The sequence below is a fragment of the Panthera uncia genome, chromosome D2 (genome assembly GCF_023721935.1).
Source record: "Panthera uncia isolate 11264 chromosome D2, Puncia_PCG_1.0, whole genome shotgun sequence".
In the NCBI taxonomy this organism is placed as follows: domain Eukaryota; kingdom Metazoa; phylum Chordata; class Mammalia; order Carnivora; family Felidae; genus Panthera; species Panthera uncia.
The window spans coordinates 29,185,644-29,204,934 of NC_064818.1; the positions used below are offsets into that span (position 1 = coordinate 29,185,644).

Genomic DNA, 19,291 nt, shown 5'->3' on the forward strand with positions numbered 1-19,291 from the left:
TCCCCCCCCCCCCCCCCCCCCCCCCACGACTCGCACTCTGTCTCTGTCTCTCTCAAAAATAAATAAACATTAAAAAAAAAAAGTAGATCGGAAGGAAGGAAATACGTTCAAATGTTAATAGAATTGCCCCTGGTGTGGTGGATAGTTTTAATTTTCCAAGTTTTATTTTTCTCTATTTGCCAAATATTCTACAGTTTCACGTGTGACACTTTTGTTATTTAAAAATAAACAAACAAAAGTTATTTTGGAGGAAGAAAGCCCCCACGACCCTATTCGTGGTAAGCACAGTGACTCGGGGCCGGTCCTCTGGAGTGGGCTCCCCGGCTGCTCTGGGGGGTCCCGCTTCATCCAGCCCCCTGGCTTTTGTCCACCACAGTGACCGATTAGCACTGCTCCAGGTCCGGGCCATCCTCCAGCAGCTGGGCCTGAATAGCACCTGTGACGACAGTATCCTCGTCAAGACCGTGTGCGGGGTGGTGTCCAAACGGGCCGCGCAGCTGTGCGGTGCGGGCATGGCCGCCGTGGTGGACAAGATCCGCGAGAACAGAGGGCTGGACCATCTCAGTGTGACTGTGGGGGTGGATGGAACACTCTACAAGCTTCATCCGCAGTGAGTGGGGCTTCCTTCCGGTTGGGTGGGCAGAGGTTCCTGGGCTGGTGAGTGGTCCCGATGGTTGTGGGACACCGGGATGTGAGTGAGTCCCATCGGGAAAGTTCCTCGCCAGGACACGGCCGGCCTGAGGGCTGTGCATCCAGGGACCCGGCTTTGTCTGGGGCCAGGTAACGAGCTGCTCTGAAGTTTAACCGAGATCCTTGGAGAGGAGTGGCTTCGCTCGGTCTGTCGCCAGCGGCATGGCATATCCCTCTCCCCGCTCCTCCTGGGCCCCTCCTCAGTCAGGCAGAGTGTGAGGTAAGGGTCGGAGTGGGCTCACCCCCCTCAGCCTGGGTAGCCGCCGCCTGGCCAGGAGGCCGTGTTTGGGAAGTGGGGAGAGGGTGTGAAGGACAGAGGGAGGAGGGCCCACTGTCACGGTCCCCTGCCCGATCAGCTTCTCGAGAGGCTTGGAAGGGGTTCGTGTCGGCTCTGGGCTTTGTAGGGAAGAGAGGGGTGCGGAGCGGCCTCGTTACGGTCACGGGTCTGAGACCCCGTGGTCAAGGAGGATGTTTGGCCCCACCTGCCCTTCGATCTACCTCACTTCCCAAAGCTTGGCTCTTACGAACAGAGCGACCGTATTACTTATTGCCTAAACCGGGGTGCTTTCGCCGGCCAAGAGGGTGCCGCTAATGATCACACTGGGACCGTCCCGGGTAAGCCGGGCCGCAGCGTCACTCTACTTAGAAGCAACCTCGCCCGAGTCAGGGCAGGCGTGAGCCGCTCACGTCGTGGCCGCGGCCTGGGACTTGCTCCATCCGCACCTGTGTCTGTCCACCGTCATCCCCTGGGGCAGCACACGTGTGCCTTAGAGCTGGGGTTTGGAGCCGCACACACCTGCATGTCATCCTGGCCCCGTCATCGGGAAGCTGTGCTTTGGTGCTTCGCTCTGCCAAGTGTCACCTTCCTCAGGGGGTGACAGCCATCGGCGGGACTGAAAATCACGAGGCTAAGGTGCCGGACGGGCCCTGGCGGTGTTCCAGAGAGGGCAGTGGGACCCCCTCTGGGCGCTCCGCTGCCCTGAGCCACTTCAGCCTGGCCCTGGCGAGACGTACGGTCGCTTATTTTTGGACTCTCGGAAGTTCCTCCCGGCTGAACACTGCGGTGGCGGGATTGGCTGCAAATCCACGGTCGTCCCGACCGTTGTCAAGGAGCCACCTCGCGTGTCCCCTTCTCGCTAGGGTCCCGTAGCGTCTCCGCGCGGGTCCGGCATCCCTTCTCCTCTTCTCCACCTACCCTTCTCCTCTGTGTGTTGTCTCTTCCAGCTTCTCGAGAATCATGCACCAAACCGTGCAGGAGCTGTCACCGAACTGCAACGTGTCCTTCCTCCTGTCCGAAGACGGCAGTGGCAAGGGGGCTGCCCTCATCACGGCCGTGGGCGTCCGGCTCCGGGAAGAATCGAGCAGCTAAGAGTACCGGCCCCCGGCCTGCTGTCCTTCCAGCGCTCCTCTCTTCAGGCGGCGACCCCCTGTCCCTCCCAGCGAGCTGTGCCGGGAGACCCCGGCGCCAGGGCCCGCCTCGCCGCAGCGGGGAGGGAGACCCAAGCCAACTAATGGCGCATAACGTAGGGTACAAAATAGAGCGCGTGCTGTCGATAATCTCTCCCCACTCCGGCCCCTCCTCGTCTGCCCCCGCCACTCTGCATGATCCGATTTCTACCCGGTCGTACGCTCCCCGTGTGTGAAGTTTAGTGGCGTCCGTTTCCAGTTTCTGCATTCGTCCTACAGAGTTATTTATTGGCCCAAGGTGAAAAGTCGCACCATCTGGCAGGCCTCCTGGGCCTCCGCAGCCCGTCCTTGGGGACACATCCCCTGTGTGAAACGTATTATCACCAGCAGACACTGCCGGGACTCCCTCCCCGGGGGAACCTTAGCTGCTTCCTCCCGTCCCAGCGCCCACTGCTGTCTGGCGTCCCGAGGTTGCCCTCAAGACGTGTCAGTGCCACTGAATCGTGTGTCCGTGGAACTGGTCAGAGCCATGCCGTGACAGTCTTGCATTCTGTCTGTCTTGTTGCGGGGGGGGAGGTGGGCAGTTCTGCGGGTAAATGTCTCGTCTCCTTTGGGTAAAAGGAACCAAACTGACAAACAGTGCCCCCATTGGAATTTCCCATTGCTTTTGTGAGCCATGTTGTATGACCTAGTAAACTTTGTACCAATTCAAAGACCCGAGTGATGCTTGATGGCTGGAGAGCGGGGAGGACACGGGGTGGGGGAGGCGGTGAACACCAAGCCCTGGGGATTCTGGGTCGGGGGAAGAGTCTGACGTGAAGATCATGTTCTTCAGCCCCCCAGCCTTCTTCTGGGACAACCACCTCTACTCTCTGCAGGGGTGACAGAACTAGCCTCTCCCCTTGTTTTCCAGCACCTGCCTGGCCACCTCCTGCCCCGGCCCAGGGTCCCACCCCCGCACCTTTAAGAAGGTAGAGCGATGGAAAGCCTCTGTCCCCCAGGGCCTTCCAGAGGCTGTTTGGCTTTAATGAGAGGACAGTGCAACTCTGGTCTCCCTACTGCCATCCCCAGGGAGACCCCGCCCTTGGTCACCCTCTGCCAAGAGAACAGACGATGTAGGCCCCCTGTTCCAGCGCAGATGAAGTCTTGCAGCAGGCCCGGGCTAGCAGGTTGCCCGCGTTGTCCTCCTCTCTCCCTTCTCCAGGAAGTTGATCCTCCTCTGACCCTTCCACCCCTACCCGACCTCAACCTTGAGGTTGCTGTTCTACCCCACGGCTCATCAACAGATCCCACATTGGTCCACACCTGGTGATCGAGGTGCCACGTGATTCTCCCAAGCCACGACTCCAGCCCTACGTGGCTTCCTCCAGGACTAACTGCACGTTCCCCTGGCATGTCAAGAGCGGAGTCCCTTTATTTGGTGCTGCCAGTCCCTATGGCACAGTGATCTTTGTGGGCAACACGGCATTAAACTCTCTTGCTGTGCATTTACAGCGTTATGTGGTTCTTCCGGAGGGGCGGAGGGGGTGTGCAGGGTGAGTCGGCAAGCGGGGAGAAGGATGTCCTTGCGGTGGACTGGGCCGGGCCTGGAGCTCTCTGGGAGTCGAGACGGTCGGCGTTCTCTGCCAGTCACCTTCTTGTTGCTGGAGCGAGGGTGAAGGCTGGTGCCCACTTCCTGGAGGCATTCGTGTGAAATCGCCGGCTTGGTGTTGAGAAAAATCACGGTGACTGTTTATGAAGCACTTAACACGTGTTTGGCATGCTAGTTCATGGTGACTGGTCTGAGGCAACGCAGCTGAGGCTCCTTTTGACTCAACCACCACCTCCACTGAGCTGGATCTGCGTTCAGATGCTGAAGCAGAGAAGCCCCGGTCGGATCCACTCACAGCCTTTGCAAAATAAGAAGCTTCCTCCCTGTGTCGGTAGCCTGATCATAAATCAGTGGGTGCTGCCCACGGGTGTTCAGTTTGGTTTAACCAATATTTATAAAAACGTGAGCCAAACTGTACATACAAGTCTGGAAGCCCCACAAGTTTGGATTTCTGGCGTGTCTCGAGAGATTTAGAAGGTCTGGCAACCGTGGGCCCCCATTACCACACGGCGACATTTGTCCGGAGCTGATCGGCAGCTGTCCCCTTGGCCCTCCAGCTGCCACGGTACCCGGAACTCCCTGTTACCCCAACGCTGGAAGTCGGTTGCCTTTTATCACAGTTGCCGTGTTTCTTTTATACCGGATCCAGTCCACTCATTAAGTTGTGTGCTCCAGGAAGACTTCGGGGCGTGCGGCACCTGGATTAGACCAGCGTTAGCTTACACCGTCTTCTTTGACTCTTCCTGGCTGCCGTGAAGCACGGTCAGGGGTGACTGGGCCCTCTCAAGAGTTAGCACCCACTGCAGAGTTCCTGGCCCCATCTTGTCTTTCCACGGATGTGCCGAAGGCTGGGGCGTGGGTCAGACTTTCACATCTGGACCTCTCAACTGGCTACTTCTCAAAGGGTGCGAAGCCTGACCCAGCAGCCAGGCACAAGGCTTCAGGGTTCAGTAGGCAGCCCGTCTTGGGGGCCCCCGGCCGGCCCGTTGGTAGCCTCGGAGGGGGCTGTGTCCCCAGCCATGAAAAAAGTCTCTTTAGTGTGACACCTGTTGACCCTCACAGAGAGGGATGGAGTGTGAGTCAGCTCAATCTTATCCTCCTCAGTCGCCGTGACCCATGGGCAGCAACGGAAAGCAAGCCGGAATCCGGAGCGAAACCTGAGAGACAGAGGGTCACGTGGAGCGGAGGGGTGAGGGGGCAGTTACAGGAACTGCCCTGCGGCTGTCCCCCGCGGGAATTTTGTGCTCTCCTAATTGCCTATCATGGTTCACTATCTCTTGGGAGACACACTCCTCAGTGGATTTGATTTTTGGGAACATCCAGAAGTAATCTGGAGCTAAGTCTAGTGACCGAAGTGGGTGACGAAGCCAAATCAGACCATTTGTTATTACAGACAAAAAGAAACCAAATACGATTTAAAGAAACAACAGAGTTTTTTTTGTTTGACTTGTTAATTGGCCCCTAAAGGAGTTTTCTAGAGGAGTCTTAAGAAATCTGGGCTTTGGCAGTGTTGGGTGCGGTAAAGACGCTCTCCCAAGGGGGCTGCTTTGAAAGAAAATCCCAGTTTGGGTATATTTGCTTAAAAAAGAATTCTCCCCACGACCACACTAAAATCTAAATTAGAAGGGGAAGCAGACAGGGGCGCCTGGGTGCCTCAGTCTGTTAAGCGACCGACTTCAGGCTGGGTCATGATCTCACTAGTTCCCTAGTTCAAGCCCCGCATCAGCCTCTGTGCTGACAGCTCGGAGCCCGGAGCCTGCTTCAGATTCTGTGTCTCCCTCTCTCTCTGCCCCTCCCCGGCTCGTGCTCTGTCTCTATATCACTCAAAAATAATAAAAACATTAAAAAAAGAAAAAGAAAAAGAAGGGGGAGCAGACAATGGAGGAAATGGGCTGGCAGAGAACACTGGCCTGTCAGAGAGGAGCAGAAATCAGTGAGACCCTGGGTGACCGCCCAGGAGACACAGGGTTCCATGTTCCAGAAGAGCAGGCCTGACTTTGGTTCCTCACCTTGTAGCTCTGTAAGATTCCATGGGGCGGGGGGCCCAATAAATGTCTCTATTGTGGGAGCTTCTCGGCCTCTGCCCCTTCCGCCCACACCCAGTATGTCCCACCTGGAGCTCCCCCTCCTCCCCTCCCACCCCTGCCCCCGTGGCCGTCCTTCCGGCTGCTCATGCCCAGAACCCGGAGCCGTCCGTCCTTGCCTTCTCTCACATGCCGCCTCCCCTCCATCATTCTGTTGGCTCTACCTTAGTAACATCCAGACTCTGACTACTTGTCACCCCAGTCTGAAACCCCCGTCTCTCACCTGGATCCCTGCAACAGCCTCCCCATCCCCTGCTGCTCTGCCCGCCCCGCGGTCGTCCCGTTCCAACGTGCTGCCAGGCCGATTCTTTTAAAAGGCAAGTCAGAGTACGCGTCTCTCCAACTCAGCTCCGCTGGGCTCCTCTCGGCAGAGTAGCGGCCCAAGTCCTTATCTCCACCGCAGGACCTTGCCTTGGCTGTTCCCTCCGTTTGGAGTCCTTCCCCAGAGAGCTAGGCCTCAATAAGGCCTACTCTGACCATCCTGTAACGCGGCTCTCCCCCGGCACCTCCTGCCGTCCCTTCCCCAGCTCTGGTTTTCCTCTTTCCCCTAGAACTTCCCACCTGATACACTGTGTGACTCATGGACTCATTACGCTTGCTTATTGTCTGTCTCCCCACTAGCATGTGAGCGTCTCGAGGGAAGGAATCATCTGCTTTCGCTCACTGGTGTGTCCCAGGTGCCTGGAACAGTGCGGGCACATGTAGCCACTTGTGAGCGTATTGTGAATGAATGAAGGCTGCTGCCAGGAGCACCGGTCCTGCTCTAGAGCTAGTGTTGCCAACTACTGAAGATTCTGAGGTTACTTCAGAAATGCGTAGAGCCTGGGGAGTTGTTCAGACTCTCAGGGACTGTCACTGGGTAACAGGGGAGTGACCAATGCACAGACACGCGGTGCTGGGGGCCCCTCCCTGATGTGACAGTCCCTGTCTCCAAGCTCTTCTATAAGCTGCCTCAAGGGAAATGTGTGGTGTGGTGTTAAGGTTACAGGCCTTGGAGATACATGCAATCCTGGCCCTGTTGCTTTGTGTATACAGTTCAGGAGTCTTCCTTTCTGAGGCTCCATTTCCTCATCTGTAAAATGGGGATAACACCTCCCTTCCTCCTATTATCTACTTTTTACCTCTCCGTGGACAGTGGAGGGTTTTGTCACCCATTAAACACACACACAAAAAAACCAAAAAAACAAAAAAAACCCAGAATTTTCTCACTTCCTTCCGGCCCGCCCCAGGCACGTGGGATATCTGAGCAACAAAGACCCTGATGGCATCACGAGTGACCTGGACACATGGGCAGCGGGTGGTAAAAGGCATGAACACAGAGGCCCAACCTTGCCCGACGTCACTGTCTGGTTGAGACCAGGCCTCCCTGTCCACCTCTCATCTCCTCTTACCTGACCCTCCCTCAGGGATTCCTGAGCCTGACAAGCCCACTCTGCAGCAGGGCTCCTGGGTGCTGGGTTCCCACCTGGGCCACCGCCTTCCACCTCCCCTAGGGCCCCAGAGCAAACACCAGCCCCTCTGTGGGCCTCCAATTCCCCAGATGTACAGGGCTGGGAGCACCAGGTGTGTCTGAGGGAGGAGTAAGAACTTGGTGCCTTCCTCCCTGGCTGACTGCCAAGGTCACTCCTCCTGCCCTTTGAGGGCAGGAAATGCACTGTAACCTACCCAGGGAGCAGCCTGCTCTCTCTCCAGTCCTGGCCCTGGGGCCCCGACTGAGTTCTTCCTACTGTGGGGTTGGTGCTGCTCACCTGGCCCAAGGAAAGTCCTTGGCTCTTCGTCATTGCAGAAAGCTCTTAAAAATGTCAGGGCAGAATAAGTCCCCACCTCCTTTACCCGGCTCCTTCCTCCCTCTCTGCCTTTTGGCCTCTCTCTGACCCTACTCCCTCCATCTCTGTCCCTTCTCTCTTCTCCTCGTCCCAAATGTAGGCTCAGAAGAGAGAGCAGGAACAGACCAACGGTAAGAACTAGGGCCTGGGCAATGGGGCGAGGCTTTGGCGAGGAGGTGGGGCTCAAGCCAGGCCCAGACCCGAGCGAGGACTGAGCGGTGGGCTCACCGGGGGGATGGCAACCTCCTGTGGGGGCGAGGGGCGCAGGCTCAAGCTGTGCAGGGATGCCCAGATGCGACCAGGCCGGGCCGTGGGGCCCTGAGGGCTGAGGAGAGGGCCAAGGGCTCACCTGTGGTTGAGGCAGCAGTAGATGATGGGATTGTACATGGTGGAGCTCATGGCCAGCCAGAAGAGCGCCAGGTACACCTGCTGGATGAACTTGTGGTAGTAGATGTCCTCCTGGAAGCTGCCCAAGATGAAGTAGAAGTGGTAGGGCAGCCAGCAGACGGCAAAGGTCACCACCACCAGCACCATGGTCTTCACAAACTGGGCCGGGAGAGGCTCAGGTCACTCCTCAGCCTGGAAGCCCCCTGCCCCCCCCCCAACCCTCCAAGGGTGGCAGCAGGGCACCCCTCGGGCCAGTTTGGGAAGCCCTCGAGTCCCCTGGAACACACACCGCCTTGACTCCCGGGCCCTGCACCTCGGGGCTCTTGTTCAGGCCCGCCCCTCTGCCCACACTGCTGTCCTCAAGTCCTTGAGGCCCAGCTCAGTGGCCACCTCCTCTAGCAGGTGTCCCGACCCCTGACTCAGAGCAGCTCCCCTCCCTGGACGGTGGGTGAGCTCTAGCTCCTAACCCCATCCTTGGGGGGCTCCCCTCTGCCAGCTAGGGGTTCCCAGGTGCCCCTCTCCCTGGGATCTGTGTCTGCCACAGCCCTTCTATCCGTAGGTAGTGAGACTCTAGTCGGGGACCCCAGCCTCTGCCCGGGGGCCTGCTCCCTGACCTTTCTCCCTTCCCGGCCTGGTCTCTGCAGGCCCTCCTGAGTGTGGGCCAGTACCCCAGGGGGAATGGAGGGCAAGTGGAGGCCAGCTCTTCATGAGGAGGGACATTCAGATGGTGTCCCATATCCCATCACCTCCCTGAATTGCCCTGTGAAAAATGCCTAGTAGCAGACATGAAGCCTCAAAGACATGGGACTTTGACCTGATACATGATGGGATTAACCATTACCTCCCCCTGGATGCCTAACAGGAAGGGGCCCCGGCAAAGATCAGCTTTGACTGGGAGAGACGGGAGGATGTCTGAATCACAGACTCCTTGGGGGGGGGGGGCCCTGAATGGCAGGAGGAGGGGGCACACCGGCACTTGGGTTGGAAATGGAATGCAGACTGGATACAGCTGGACTCCAACCCAGTCTCCAAGAGCTCGGAGGTCTCCAGTTCCAACATTTGAGAATTCTCCTGTGATTCTATACGGGAGCCTCCTGTGCTTTTGTGGGGCTTCTTAAATTCAACATTTCGATTTCTCAAAACGTCTGAGATTTCTGAGAATCTATTATTCTAAGATTCTTGGGAGTATCTGAAATTCTGTGGGGTTTTAGGATTCTCCGATTCTCGTGACATTCTGGGAAGTTCCTTTAACTTCGTATTTGGCCAAAGGCCAAAGGCAAGCTGTCCTCCCGGGAAGAACTAACTCAGGCTCTGTTCAGGGACTGGGGACCGGGCAAGTTAGGGTGGATCCTGTTCTCACCCGCACCCCCTGCAGGGGCGGGCTGCGAGCCCGGAAGGGTGAGGCCCCGAGGCGGGGCCCAGACAGGAGCTTTGAGACCTTCTGGGGGCCGGACATGGGGGGGCGGGGGAGCGGAACAGAGTGAGGGCAGAGGCACCGCCCCCCGCCGAGCACCGCCCCCGGCGCCCACCTTCTTCTTGGCCTGCAGGTGGCGCAGGCTGGCGCCGTGCGTCTGGTGCCTGGGGACCTCGCGTCTCCAGAGCGTGAGGCCGATGACACTGTAGGCGAAGAGCATCACCACGAGAGGCAGCACGTAGATGAGGGCGATCACCACGAGGTGGTACCTGGAGGGAGAGCCAAAGGCCTGGGCACGGGACGGCCCGGGGGCGACTTCGGCATCCGTCAGCGCTCAGTCCCCCGGACCCCGCGAGCGTCCCTAAGCCAACTCTGGGCTAGCCACCCTGGACCACCTCCCAAGCCTTGATTTAACTTAAAAATTTTAAAAAGGCAACACGGGCTAGCATTTATGCCCAAAGAGGGCTTCCTTTGCTGCAAAAGAGACACCAGCGTTTTCTCGCCTGCGTCCCTCCAGGTGACAGATGAATACTACCAAAAAAAGGAAATAGCTAGGAATGAAAAAGTTAACCAAATAATGCAATTGTTTAACATTTAAAATGCCATTAAGCACAAAGGAGGAAGTAAAATCACTCATTGCATCCTCACCACGGTAATAATTTGGACTATTTTCTTCCAGAATCCTGCGTATATATGACATATGTATGTGCACCTGTATTAGATAGATTATATATATAGTCTGTATCTGCATCTGTCTGTCTGGAGACGTAGATTTTCTGGAGTTGACATGCTTCCACCCTGCACCGGCAGCCTTATCAGGGAACGGGGCAGCGACAACAGAGTCACTACACGACATTGGTCATCTCTCCCTGCCCATCAGCATTGGGTTGGGAACATGGCTCATGCCAGCAGACCTTCTCTCGCACCACCTTCGAGCAAGTGGCCCCGAATGCCACTGACGTTTCCTCATCTAGCCCCCGTGGAGAGCAAGCCGGGCTGTGTTGAGCCGTGTCTCTTCCTTTTGGAAAGATGGTGTGAAGGAGATGTGTGCTGGCCACGCCAGTGTCTGAGTGACGCTGCAGTTCGTCTCCAACAGGGCCTGGGTGGGGGCACCTCGTGAAAGGGCCTGAGACCCGTGGCCTTGCCACGTGACCTTTTCCTGCGAGGGCTGAAGTGTTCCCAAGGCCCCCACCCCCCATGACCCGTGCGCCGGCCGGTTTCAAGAGGTGCTGCCACCGAGAGGGAGGGGAGCGGGTGGCTCCAGCAAATGTCTTCCCTAAAAGAATTTTAGAATTCTGCTTGCTTGCTCTTGGGGACTGCCAGACCCCGGGCTCCTCAGCTAGTCCTGCTGTGGAGCAAGTAAGGGCAGGGAGGAGCAGTGAGGTCACAGAGTATTTGAGCTAGATAGACCTTGGGGATCAGCAGGGCCACGAGCCTCGGTGTCTGGAGGGAAACGGAGCCCCAGAGAGGCGCAGAAAGTCTGTGACACATGAAACAGCTCTACAGATTTAATCACTACCAAAAAACGATTTCCCTATCACTAGAGGTCAGCTCTGTGAAGCCAGAACTGAGTTCTTGGTCAGCCTCTAACTTCTAAGGGTGACCTCAGGCAAGTCTGCTCTCTCCCTTAGTCTCAGTTTCCCCATTTGTAATGCCTAAGGTCCTTCCCAAGTATGAGGGATATCACTCTGTTGCCTTTCCTTGGGACACGGTTCAGGATAGGAATTCACCCTGGGCTAGGTTCCTACACAGAGGGGAGCACCAAGGGGCTGTGGGGGTCATCTGGGCCCTGCCCCAAATCAGGAATGCGTCCTTTCATTGCCTGGATTTGTGTGTGTGTGTGTTGATTTTAGGGATCTATGCGCATTTTCCTGGAGGGGGCATCTGTAATTTCACCAGATTCCGATACACCCAGGATGTGCGCCTGTGAGGGTGGAGCCCTCAAGTGTCCCCACCCAAGAACAAAGACTACATTCTCACACAGAAGACCAGGCTTTGCCCAAATCCTCACGGAATTCTAAGTAACACCGAAGTAGCCTTCCTGTTTTTTCTTGGCGCCTGAATCAGGGTCGGAACTCACCATCCCCAGAGAGCTGGTGCTGGGTGCCCTGAGTTATTATTCCTGGTCCCCTCTCCGGGCCCCTTCTTAGGCAGAAAGGCGTGTGTTAAGGCGGAGAAACACTGCCCCCCAGTGGTCAGTCACAAAATATTCTGCTCTCCACCCTTCCCTGAGCCTTCGGTACCGGGACCTTGCCCTTGGGGGCAGGGCAGGGGTCGGGGAGCGGAATAGAGTTAAGGGCAGAGGCCGCCCTCAAAACTCGTCAGTCCCCGGGAACAGGCTTCTCAGGCTTCTTGCCTAGCACTGAAGGCCACAGCGAGGCCCTCTTCTGGCTGGTGCTTGGGGCAGATGGAAACCGTGCAGGGGCGGGCGATGGGGGAGGGGTGTTAAAGGAGGCGGAGGGTGGGGGCTGTGTTGCCATGGTGACCTGGCAGCCCTCCGCCAAAGCCTCCGCATCCTCCTGCTTGGGGCAGCTGGGCCTCTGTTGGACTAATTCTGCCACCTCCACGTTTGTTTTCATGTGTCCCCTGCTTCAACGACTACACAGCGGGTGCCAGTTCCGTGCCAGGTGCGGCGCTAACGGCGTCATATACATTTTCTCGCGCATGCTCACAGCAACTTTCCAACGAGTTCTCTTCCGAGTTACCGCCTACGAGAGGAGCCAAAGGGTCAGAAAGGTCAAGTGACTATGAGGGACAGGGCAGGACTCTGCCCCAACTACTGACTTGCAAAACCTCAGCAAATTCTCTATCCTCTGCTAAACCGCCAGGCGACGCATGGGGGTGGGGGTGGGGGGGGTCCACGCGGTGAGAACTGGGCACACTGAGGCCCAGCAAGGGAAAGGACTTACCCAGGGTCACACAATGGCTGCCCCGGGCCTGCGTTCTTCTTCCTAGTCTCCCCCACCCGTGGTGCCCACTCAGCGTGAGGCGGGCACCAGACATCCCCCGGAAAACATCCCCGGCTCGGTCACCTGCCCTTTCTTTCTGCCTCAGTACCCTGAGCATTCAAGGTGGCCTCCCCCAAACACACACCTGTGCGCGCACACACTTCCGCACACACGCGCAGACGTCAGTGGGAGCCGCGTGCCCACACACCCGGTGTCCCACGCACATGTGCACACGGGCGTGTCCTCATTTGAGGATGCACGTGTCCTTGTCTAAGTAGCCGTGTGGGGAGGCAGTGGTGAGCTCTCAGGCAGGACCGCGTGGGTTTAAACCCTCGTTTCACCACCTGCTGGCTCTGGGACCTTGGGCCTATTACTTAGTTTTTAGGGCTTCAGCGTCCTCATTTGAAACCTGGGACTAATACTACATGTGTCCCTGGTAGTGTTAGGGGAGTGAAGTGGCTTCATGTATGTCAAGCCCAACACGTGGTACGTGCTAAGTGAAACTGTTAGCACAGACAGGTACTCACGTAATCCCAAGCGCTCACAGACACCTGCACCCGTACGTGCACACACACACACACACACACACACACACACACACTATGGTCCCCACGGCCCAGGCCTTACAAAAGGAGCATCTTGCCGCCATTGTCTTCGGGCCAGACCACCGCACACTTGGTGGCGCCCTGGTCCGTGGTGATGGTGGAGTAGAAGCACTGGGGGAAGGCGAGGGCCAGGGCCAGCAGCCAGATGCCTGCAATAACCGCTCTGGTGCCGCGGGCTGAGAGCCGCGGCTGGAAGGGGTGGACGATGGCCACGTACCTGTGAGCAGAGTGCTGTGTGAGTGGCGGGCACCCCTCCCCCCGGCCAGAGCCCCATTTCCCATGCCGTGCTGGGCCCCTGCAGAGAGCCACCTGGGCTGGTGACTCTCCCACAGCCACACAGCAGGCAGTGCCCGAAAACCCCAGGCCAGGCCTCACCTCATCGCCTCCCTGGGGGCGGACTTACTCTCAAATGGCCACCAGAGGGCGGTGTGGCCACACTGGAAGTCCACTCAAAACAGTTGCCAAAAGCTGCTGGGCCCCTTGGCCCTATGCTGTCCCTCTTCTGCTCAGAAACTTTAGCGGAACCCGACAGTCTCCCGGACACAGCCCAAACCAGCCCTGCCTGTCGGCTTTCTGCAGGGGTGGAAATGCTCCATGTATAAACTGTCTTGTTCAGTAGCCATAACCACACATGGCCATGAACACTGAAAGTGTGGCTAATATGACTGAGGAACAGAGTTTTAACTAATTCAAATGTAAATAGGCACATGGTTAGGTTACCAGACACAGCAGGCCCAAACCTTTAAACTCGGCATTCAAGGCCCTCCGCACATGGCCAACGCACTTACTTTCTCACCTCCTGTGCCACTGCTTCCCGCACCTTCCCTGGCTCATTCTGGTCAAGGAACAGCCCTGCCTGTGTGACCCTCTGTAGGGGGCATTTCTTCCTCCTCAGCCTGAAATTTCTCCTTCCACTCTGGATTCACTAAAGTCCAAGTGAAAGGTCACCTCTTCCAAGAAGTCGGCCAGAAACAGGCTTGTCTCCTCAGCTCCTGCCTCTCTCTGGGGGAACCTCTGAGGATTTGAGCTGCTGTTTGGCCTGAGTATCTCAGGCAGGGGTTGTTCTCTCCATTTTCTGCATCAGGAGACTGAGGCTTGCAGAAGGGGAAGAACCAGCTGGAAGAGGCAGCACTGGCCCTGAACCAAGTCGTGCAGTTCCCCTCTGCTCCCGGGACCTCTGAAGCTGCTGCGGGAACGTCCAGGAGCCTGGTGGGGCTGAGGCCTCATGGGTCATGGCCCTGACCAAGGAAGGGAGAGCTGGGGGTAGCCGCCGGCTTCCAAGGTCAAAGGATCCAAAGAGCACCATCCACCAAAGACACGGGACCCCACACTGCTTCTCTTATGCTGTGCCCTGTGACCGGGGGCTTTGGTTGCCGCCTCACAAGAGGGAGGGTGTGGGGCGAGATGGGGGGGCCCTCCTCGGAATACAGTTTTCATGTGAATAAATTACACAGGATTACAAAGACAATCAGTTATACTGGAATACAGTTAGCGAAATATAAAATAGATTTGGGGCACAGCAATATGCACGCTTCTTTATCAACCCACTAAACAAGATCTAGCAGCAGGTCTGGAACCGATGATAAATTTGTTTTTAATATTTATTTATTTTTGAGAGCACAAGTAGGGGAGGGGCAGAGAGTGGTGGGGACAGAGGATCTGAAACCAGCTCTGAGCTGACAGCAGCAAGCCTTACACAGGACTAGAACTCATGAACTATGAGATCATGACCTGAGCCAAAGTCAGACGCTCGACTGACTGAGCCACCCAGGTGCACCACCCCCACCCCTTTAAAACTTTTTAAAAAATTTTTTAAAACATTTATTTATTATTGAGAGACAGAGAGAGACAGAGCATGAGTGGGGGAGGGACAGAGAGACGGAGACACAGAATCCGAAGCAGGCTCCAGGCTCTGAGCTGTCAGCACGGAGCCTGACGCGGGGCTCGAACTCACAAACCACGAGATCATGGGGCTCGAACTCACAAACCGCGAGATCATGACCTGAGTTGAAGTAGGACGCTTAACTGACGGAGCCACCCAGGCGCCCCCGTGGTAATTTTTAAGTAGTGACGACTGTAGTCGATGCTTGGAGATTTCTGCACAACAGAGGTATCTGTGATTTCTATCGGTGACGTGGCCCCAGGCACTGCTGGAATCCTAGCAAAATGTGGTTTGTTGCCTCCATTTGGAACAGTGAGTTTTCACCCCCACAGAAGCTGATGACCCCTGGGACTTCTGTGACGGTCTGTGGTCACAAGTTACGCACATCTGGATTGGATGATTGTCGACCCCTCCTTCCTCTGTCTGAGACACTGACCTTCTCCCTTTACTGTGGCCGGGCCCTGGGCCAGCTCTACCCCAAGATGGCCTGGATCTGGGCTGAGTGCCTCAGCAGGACGAGAGGAGTGGCATTTCCTCAGGGGCCTCCTCCCCACAGATGAGGCAGGTGACCAGCGGGCCAACTGGGGGACTGGGGTTCCCTTGCTGTTCTGGCAGGTGGGGTGGGAAAGAGGAGAGCTTTTTCTCTGTTAGTTGAGGGGCAGCTCTGGGGCTTTGATCTAAATGTGGATCCTGACTTCATCACCTTCCAGCCGTAGGGACTCAAACCACCCTCTTCTGTAAAGTGAGATGACAGTCATTTGAGCCCCTGTGGTTGTCTTGGGAAGGGAATGAGATGCTTGAGAAGTGCCTGCAGGCAGCAGGGGTTTAGGACTTGAAAGTGCCATTATTCCTATGTATTCGCGTCCTTTAAATGCCCCAGAGGTGACTTTGGTCCTGGATGACCCCTGGGCCTTCCTCTCTGGGGTTAATCTGAACCTGGAGACAAGGTCTGGACCATAGGATGACCTTGCCCTAAGCAGGGAAGTTGACATCCGCGTGTTCTAGGCACCAGGGGAGTGCTGACTCCGTGCCCCCTGAGCTTTTCTACCCTGTCTCGGTGAGGACGGTCTTTCCTGGGGCCCCTCACACACACCAGGCACCACCCTGCCACGGGCCTTTGCTGCCACTGTGCCCTCTCCCTGGATTGATCTTTCCCCAGAGCTCACAGGGCTCTCTCTCTCACCTCCTCCCATCCTGGCTCCAAACCCACCCCACAGTGGGGCCGACCCCACACCCTGTCTAGCGCTCCAGCCTGCCCCCACCCCGACACACAACCCGGCACATGGGGTCCCCTCGCCTCTCCCTGGTATTTTTCCATAGCCCTCATGACCTCAAAATACAACGTACAATTTATTCATGTGTTTATTATTTAAATTCTCACCAGGGCAGCCGTGTTTATCTGTTTTTTGCCCCAATGGCCAGAATAGTATCTGTATGTAGTTGGCCTTGAACATATGAATGAATGAAGAAACGAATGGACAGGGCTTCACTGTTAACACCCCAGCCTGAGCTACTATCCTTTCTCACCTGGATTATTGTTCACCAGCCTCTTGCCTGGTCTCCAGACTCCCCCCCTCCCCACCTTAAAATGCAAGTTCCATGAGGCCTGATTTCAAGGACTATTTTTCCTTCTGGTGTATATTCCCCAATGCCTGAAACAGAGGGAGCACTTGAATATTTGTTGAGTGAATGAGAAGAACATGTTAATGGACTTGCAGAGACATCCAGGGGTACTGAGGTGCTTTTGGCGGGGGCAGGGGGTGTGGTCAGATGAGGAGGGACACGCCCCTTCCTGAGAGCTGAGCCGTCTGGGTTCTGGGCCGCTGGCCCTGACCCTGACTTGCTGGCGATCCTGCTTGTCTCTGGCCTCTGTTGGCCTGGGTACAAAATCGGAAGCGTGGCCTAGACCAATGGTTTTCGAACTTTTCTTTTCATTTTTAATTAGTAGAAATACATTTCTCAAATGAAATCTTTAGGGAAACTCCATAGAAAAACAGCCCGGAGCAGACAAGAGCCAGCTGCTGTGTGTCACTGGGCAGACGCCTGGAGATGGAGACTGGGGGGGTGGGCAGTGGTAGGGGACAGCGGGGCTCATGCCCCTTCAAACCATCCTGACAAGGGATCTGTGTCTCTGAGGGTCCCAGGCCTGCCCCTCCTGGACATACACCTGCTGTCTTTCTGTGTCCCTTTTTGTTTGCTATCTGTCCCAATCATTCTTCCCCAGGGTCACACAGTCCCCTTCTGAGGCCAAACTGTGCCCTGCCTGCCCCAACCAGCTTCAGAAGGACTGCATTTGGCTCCACTGATCACTCCTCCACCCTCCCGGCCTTCAGCAGAAGGCCACAGCTTGCGGCCCCCTGAGAACAGGATTGGGAAAGTAATTGGACCCATTGTAATTGTATGGTAACTGCATGCAATATTAAATCCTTCCCAGTATAATCTATCTAGGAATAGGAAAACAGTATAAGCCATGTCCTTGTAGTAAAAGAAAGACGCCAAAAGAGATCAACTCCAGAGAAGAATACTCTAGAAGTTCCCTAAACACGGCCCTTCTCTCCCGACAGCCTTGAACAACCATCCAGTGCCAAGTTCTTCCTTGGGTCTAACCTTAACTTTGCCTGCTTTGGTTCCATGCTCTTTTGTCTCCCACATGCATACTTTTATTTATTTATTTATTCATTTTTACTAAAAAAAATTTTTTTTAAGGTTTATTCATCTTTTAGACCCAGAGAGAGACAGAGTGTGAGCAGGGGAGGGGCAGAGAGAGAGAGACACACACACAGAACCCAAAGCAGGTTCCAGGCTCCGAGCTGTCAGCACAGAGCCCCGACTCGGGGCTCGAACCCATGAACCGCAAGATCGTGACCTGAGCCGAAGTCAGATGCTTAACTGACTGAGCCACCCAGGCACCCCAGATGCACACTTTAAGATCGTGATTGAGTTGGGAGGCAATTCCCTGAGTTCTACTGTTAACTTGCTGTGTGACTATGGACAAGTCACCGGCCCTGTCTGAGCCCCGACAAAGTGAGACAGCTTCCCCCGGCTTCCCCGCCAGCCCCCTCTTGCCTGTCAGCGGCGATGGCGGTCATGGAGTAGATGCTGACGAACATGGCCGTGATGGGGAAGAGGTTCTGGAAGTGGCAGAAGGCACGGCCGAAGTACCAGATGTTGTGGCTGGCGTAGACGAAATTGAAGGCGGCATTGAAGGCGGCCATGCAGAGGTCAGCCAGGGCCAGGTTGACAATGAAATAATTGGTGACCGTGCGCATCCTCTGGTGGGCCAGGATGATCCAGATGACCGTGGCATTGCCCGTCACGGCCACCAACACCAGGGCCAGGTAGGCCGTGGCCCACAGCGCCAGCTGCCAGCCGGGCATGGAGAAGGCCGTGATGCCCGTGGCGTTGCTCTCAAGGCCGGGCGAGATGTTGGCATCAGTCACAAAATCACAGGCCGCCATGGCGGCCTCTGGGTCTGGGATGAGGGGCCTGACTCCTCGCTCCTCCTGAGCCCTGACGCCCTGCCCAGATATGCTAGAGAAGAAGGGTCCTCTTGGGTGCGTGCGTATGTGGGGGACAGAGGCGTAGGTGCAAAGCCAGGCACGTCAGGGGGGACAGGGGGTCACTCCCAAGCCTCGAGCGGAGATGAGGTTAGGCTGAGCAGACAGCCGGGTCCACAGCCATTCGCATTTCAGACTCCCATGTCCTGGCCAGACTTCTCACATGTCCCATGCAAATCTAGAATCTAAGGCACAGTTTCAGAGCAGGAAACATCCTGGTAAATCATCTGGGTCGGATGAGGTGAGCACAGAGCTGTGGCCTTGGCATTCCGCAGGTCAGCTGCCCAGCAGGCTTTGCTCCGGGCTGTGGGGTGCGGGCAGGGCTGGGGTCCGGGACATGCTCACCGTGCTGCCATCTGCCAGCCCCGGAGCCTCTGTCCTCCCTGCCGCTCCCCCAGGCAGGGCGGGTGAGGGCCTTGGCAGAGGTGCGGCTTGCTCACGAGGTGTGACTTTGGCTCCCGCCCCTCGTCCCACCCCCTGCTGGGATGGCCCAGCCTTGTCTCTTGAGAAAAGATTCAGGACCGGCTGCGGGGGGGACAGGGAGGGAACCAGGGGGGGCAGGGCTGGGGGCTGGCACGCAGGCGTGGTCCTGGGGCGGGGGGCTCGTTCATACTTAGCCCAGGCCAGGAGCTACACGCCTGGCAGGCTGGGCGGGGTTGGGGTCCGCCTGGGTTACTCCAGGCAAGTCTCTTAAGGTCACTGGACTTTGGCTTCCTCATCTGAAAACTATGGGAGAAATAAGGTGATGGCCGGTGGTGTGTTTGTGAGTTTTAAATGAGATGATGCACAGACGGTCCCCAGGGCACAGGGGCTGGCATGTCAAAAACGCGGCAGGGAGTTGTAGCCCCGTAGGAGGCCCCAGAGGCAGGACTCGGAGCACTTCTGACAGGTTCTCAGGTG

General features: G+C 56.6%; 2 protein-coding genes across 4 annotated transcripts in view; one reads left to right on the forward strand and one right to left on the reverse strand.

The window, feature by feature from the left end:
• HK1 (hexokinase 1) overlaps positions 1-2,810 on the forward strand; it is a 124,892-nt gene extending 122,082 nt beyond the window's left edge. For all 3 annotated transcript variants that reach the window (XM_049645165.1, XM_049645164.1, XM_049645166.1), the window contains 2 exons: positions 377-610; positions 1,915-2,810. In XM_049645165.1, coding sequence (XP_049501122.1) covers positions 377-610; positions 1,915-2,059 — 379 coding nt within the window. In that variant the 3' untranslated portion in view covers positions 2,060-2,810. The remainder of the gene's footprint in view (positions 1-376; positions 611-1,914) is intronic.
• A 374-nt stretch (positions 2,811-3,184) lies between these two features.
• Positions 3,185-18,292, reverse strand: TACR2 (tachykinin receptor 2). The gene is made up of 5 exons (XM_049645168.1): positions 17,901-18,292; positions 12,975-13,169; positions 9,515-9,668; positions 7,948-8,144; positions 3,185-4,845 (listed from the first exon to the last, which is right to left on the reverse strand). Exons 1-5 carry the CDS (start codon positions 18,290-18,292, stop codon positions 4,629-4,631), a joined length of 1,155 nt encoding a protein of 384 aa, XP_049501125.1. The 3' UTR covers positions 3,185-4,628.
• Positions 18,293-19,291: the final 999 nt, after the last annotated feature.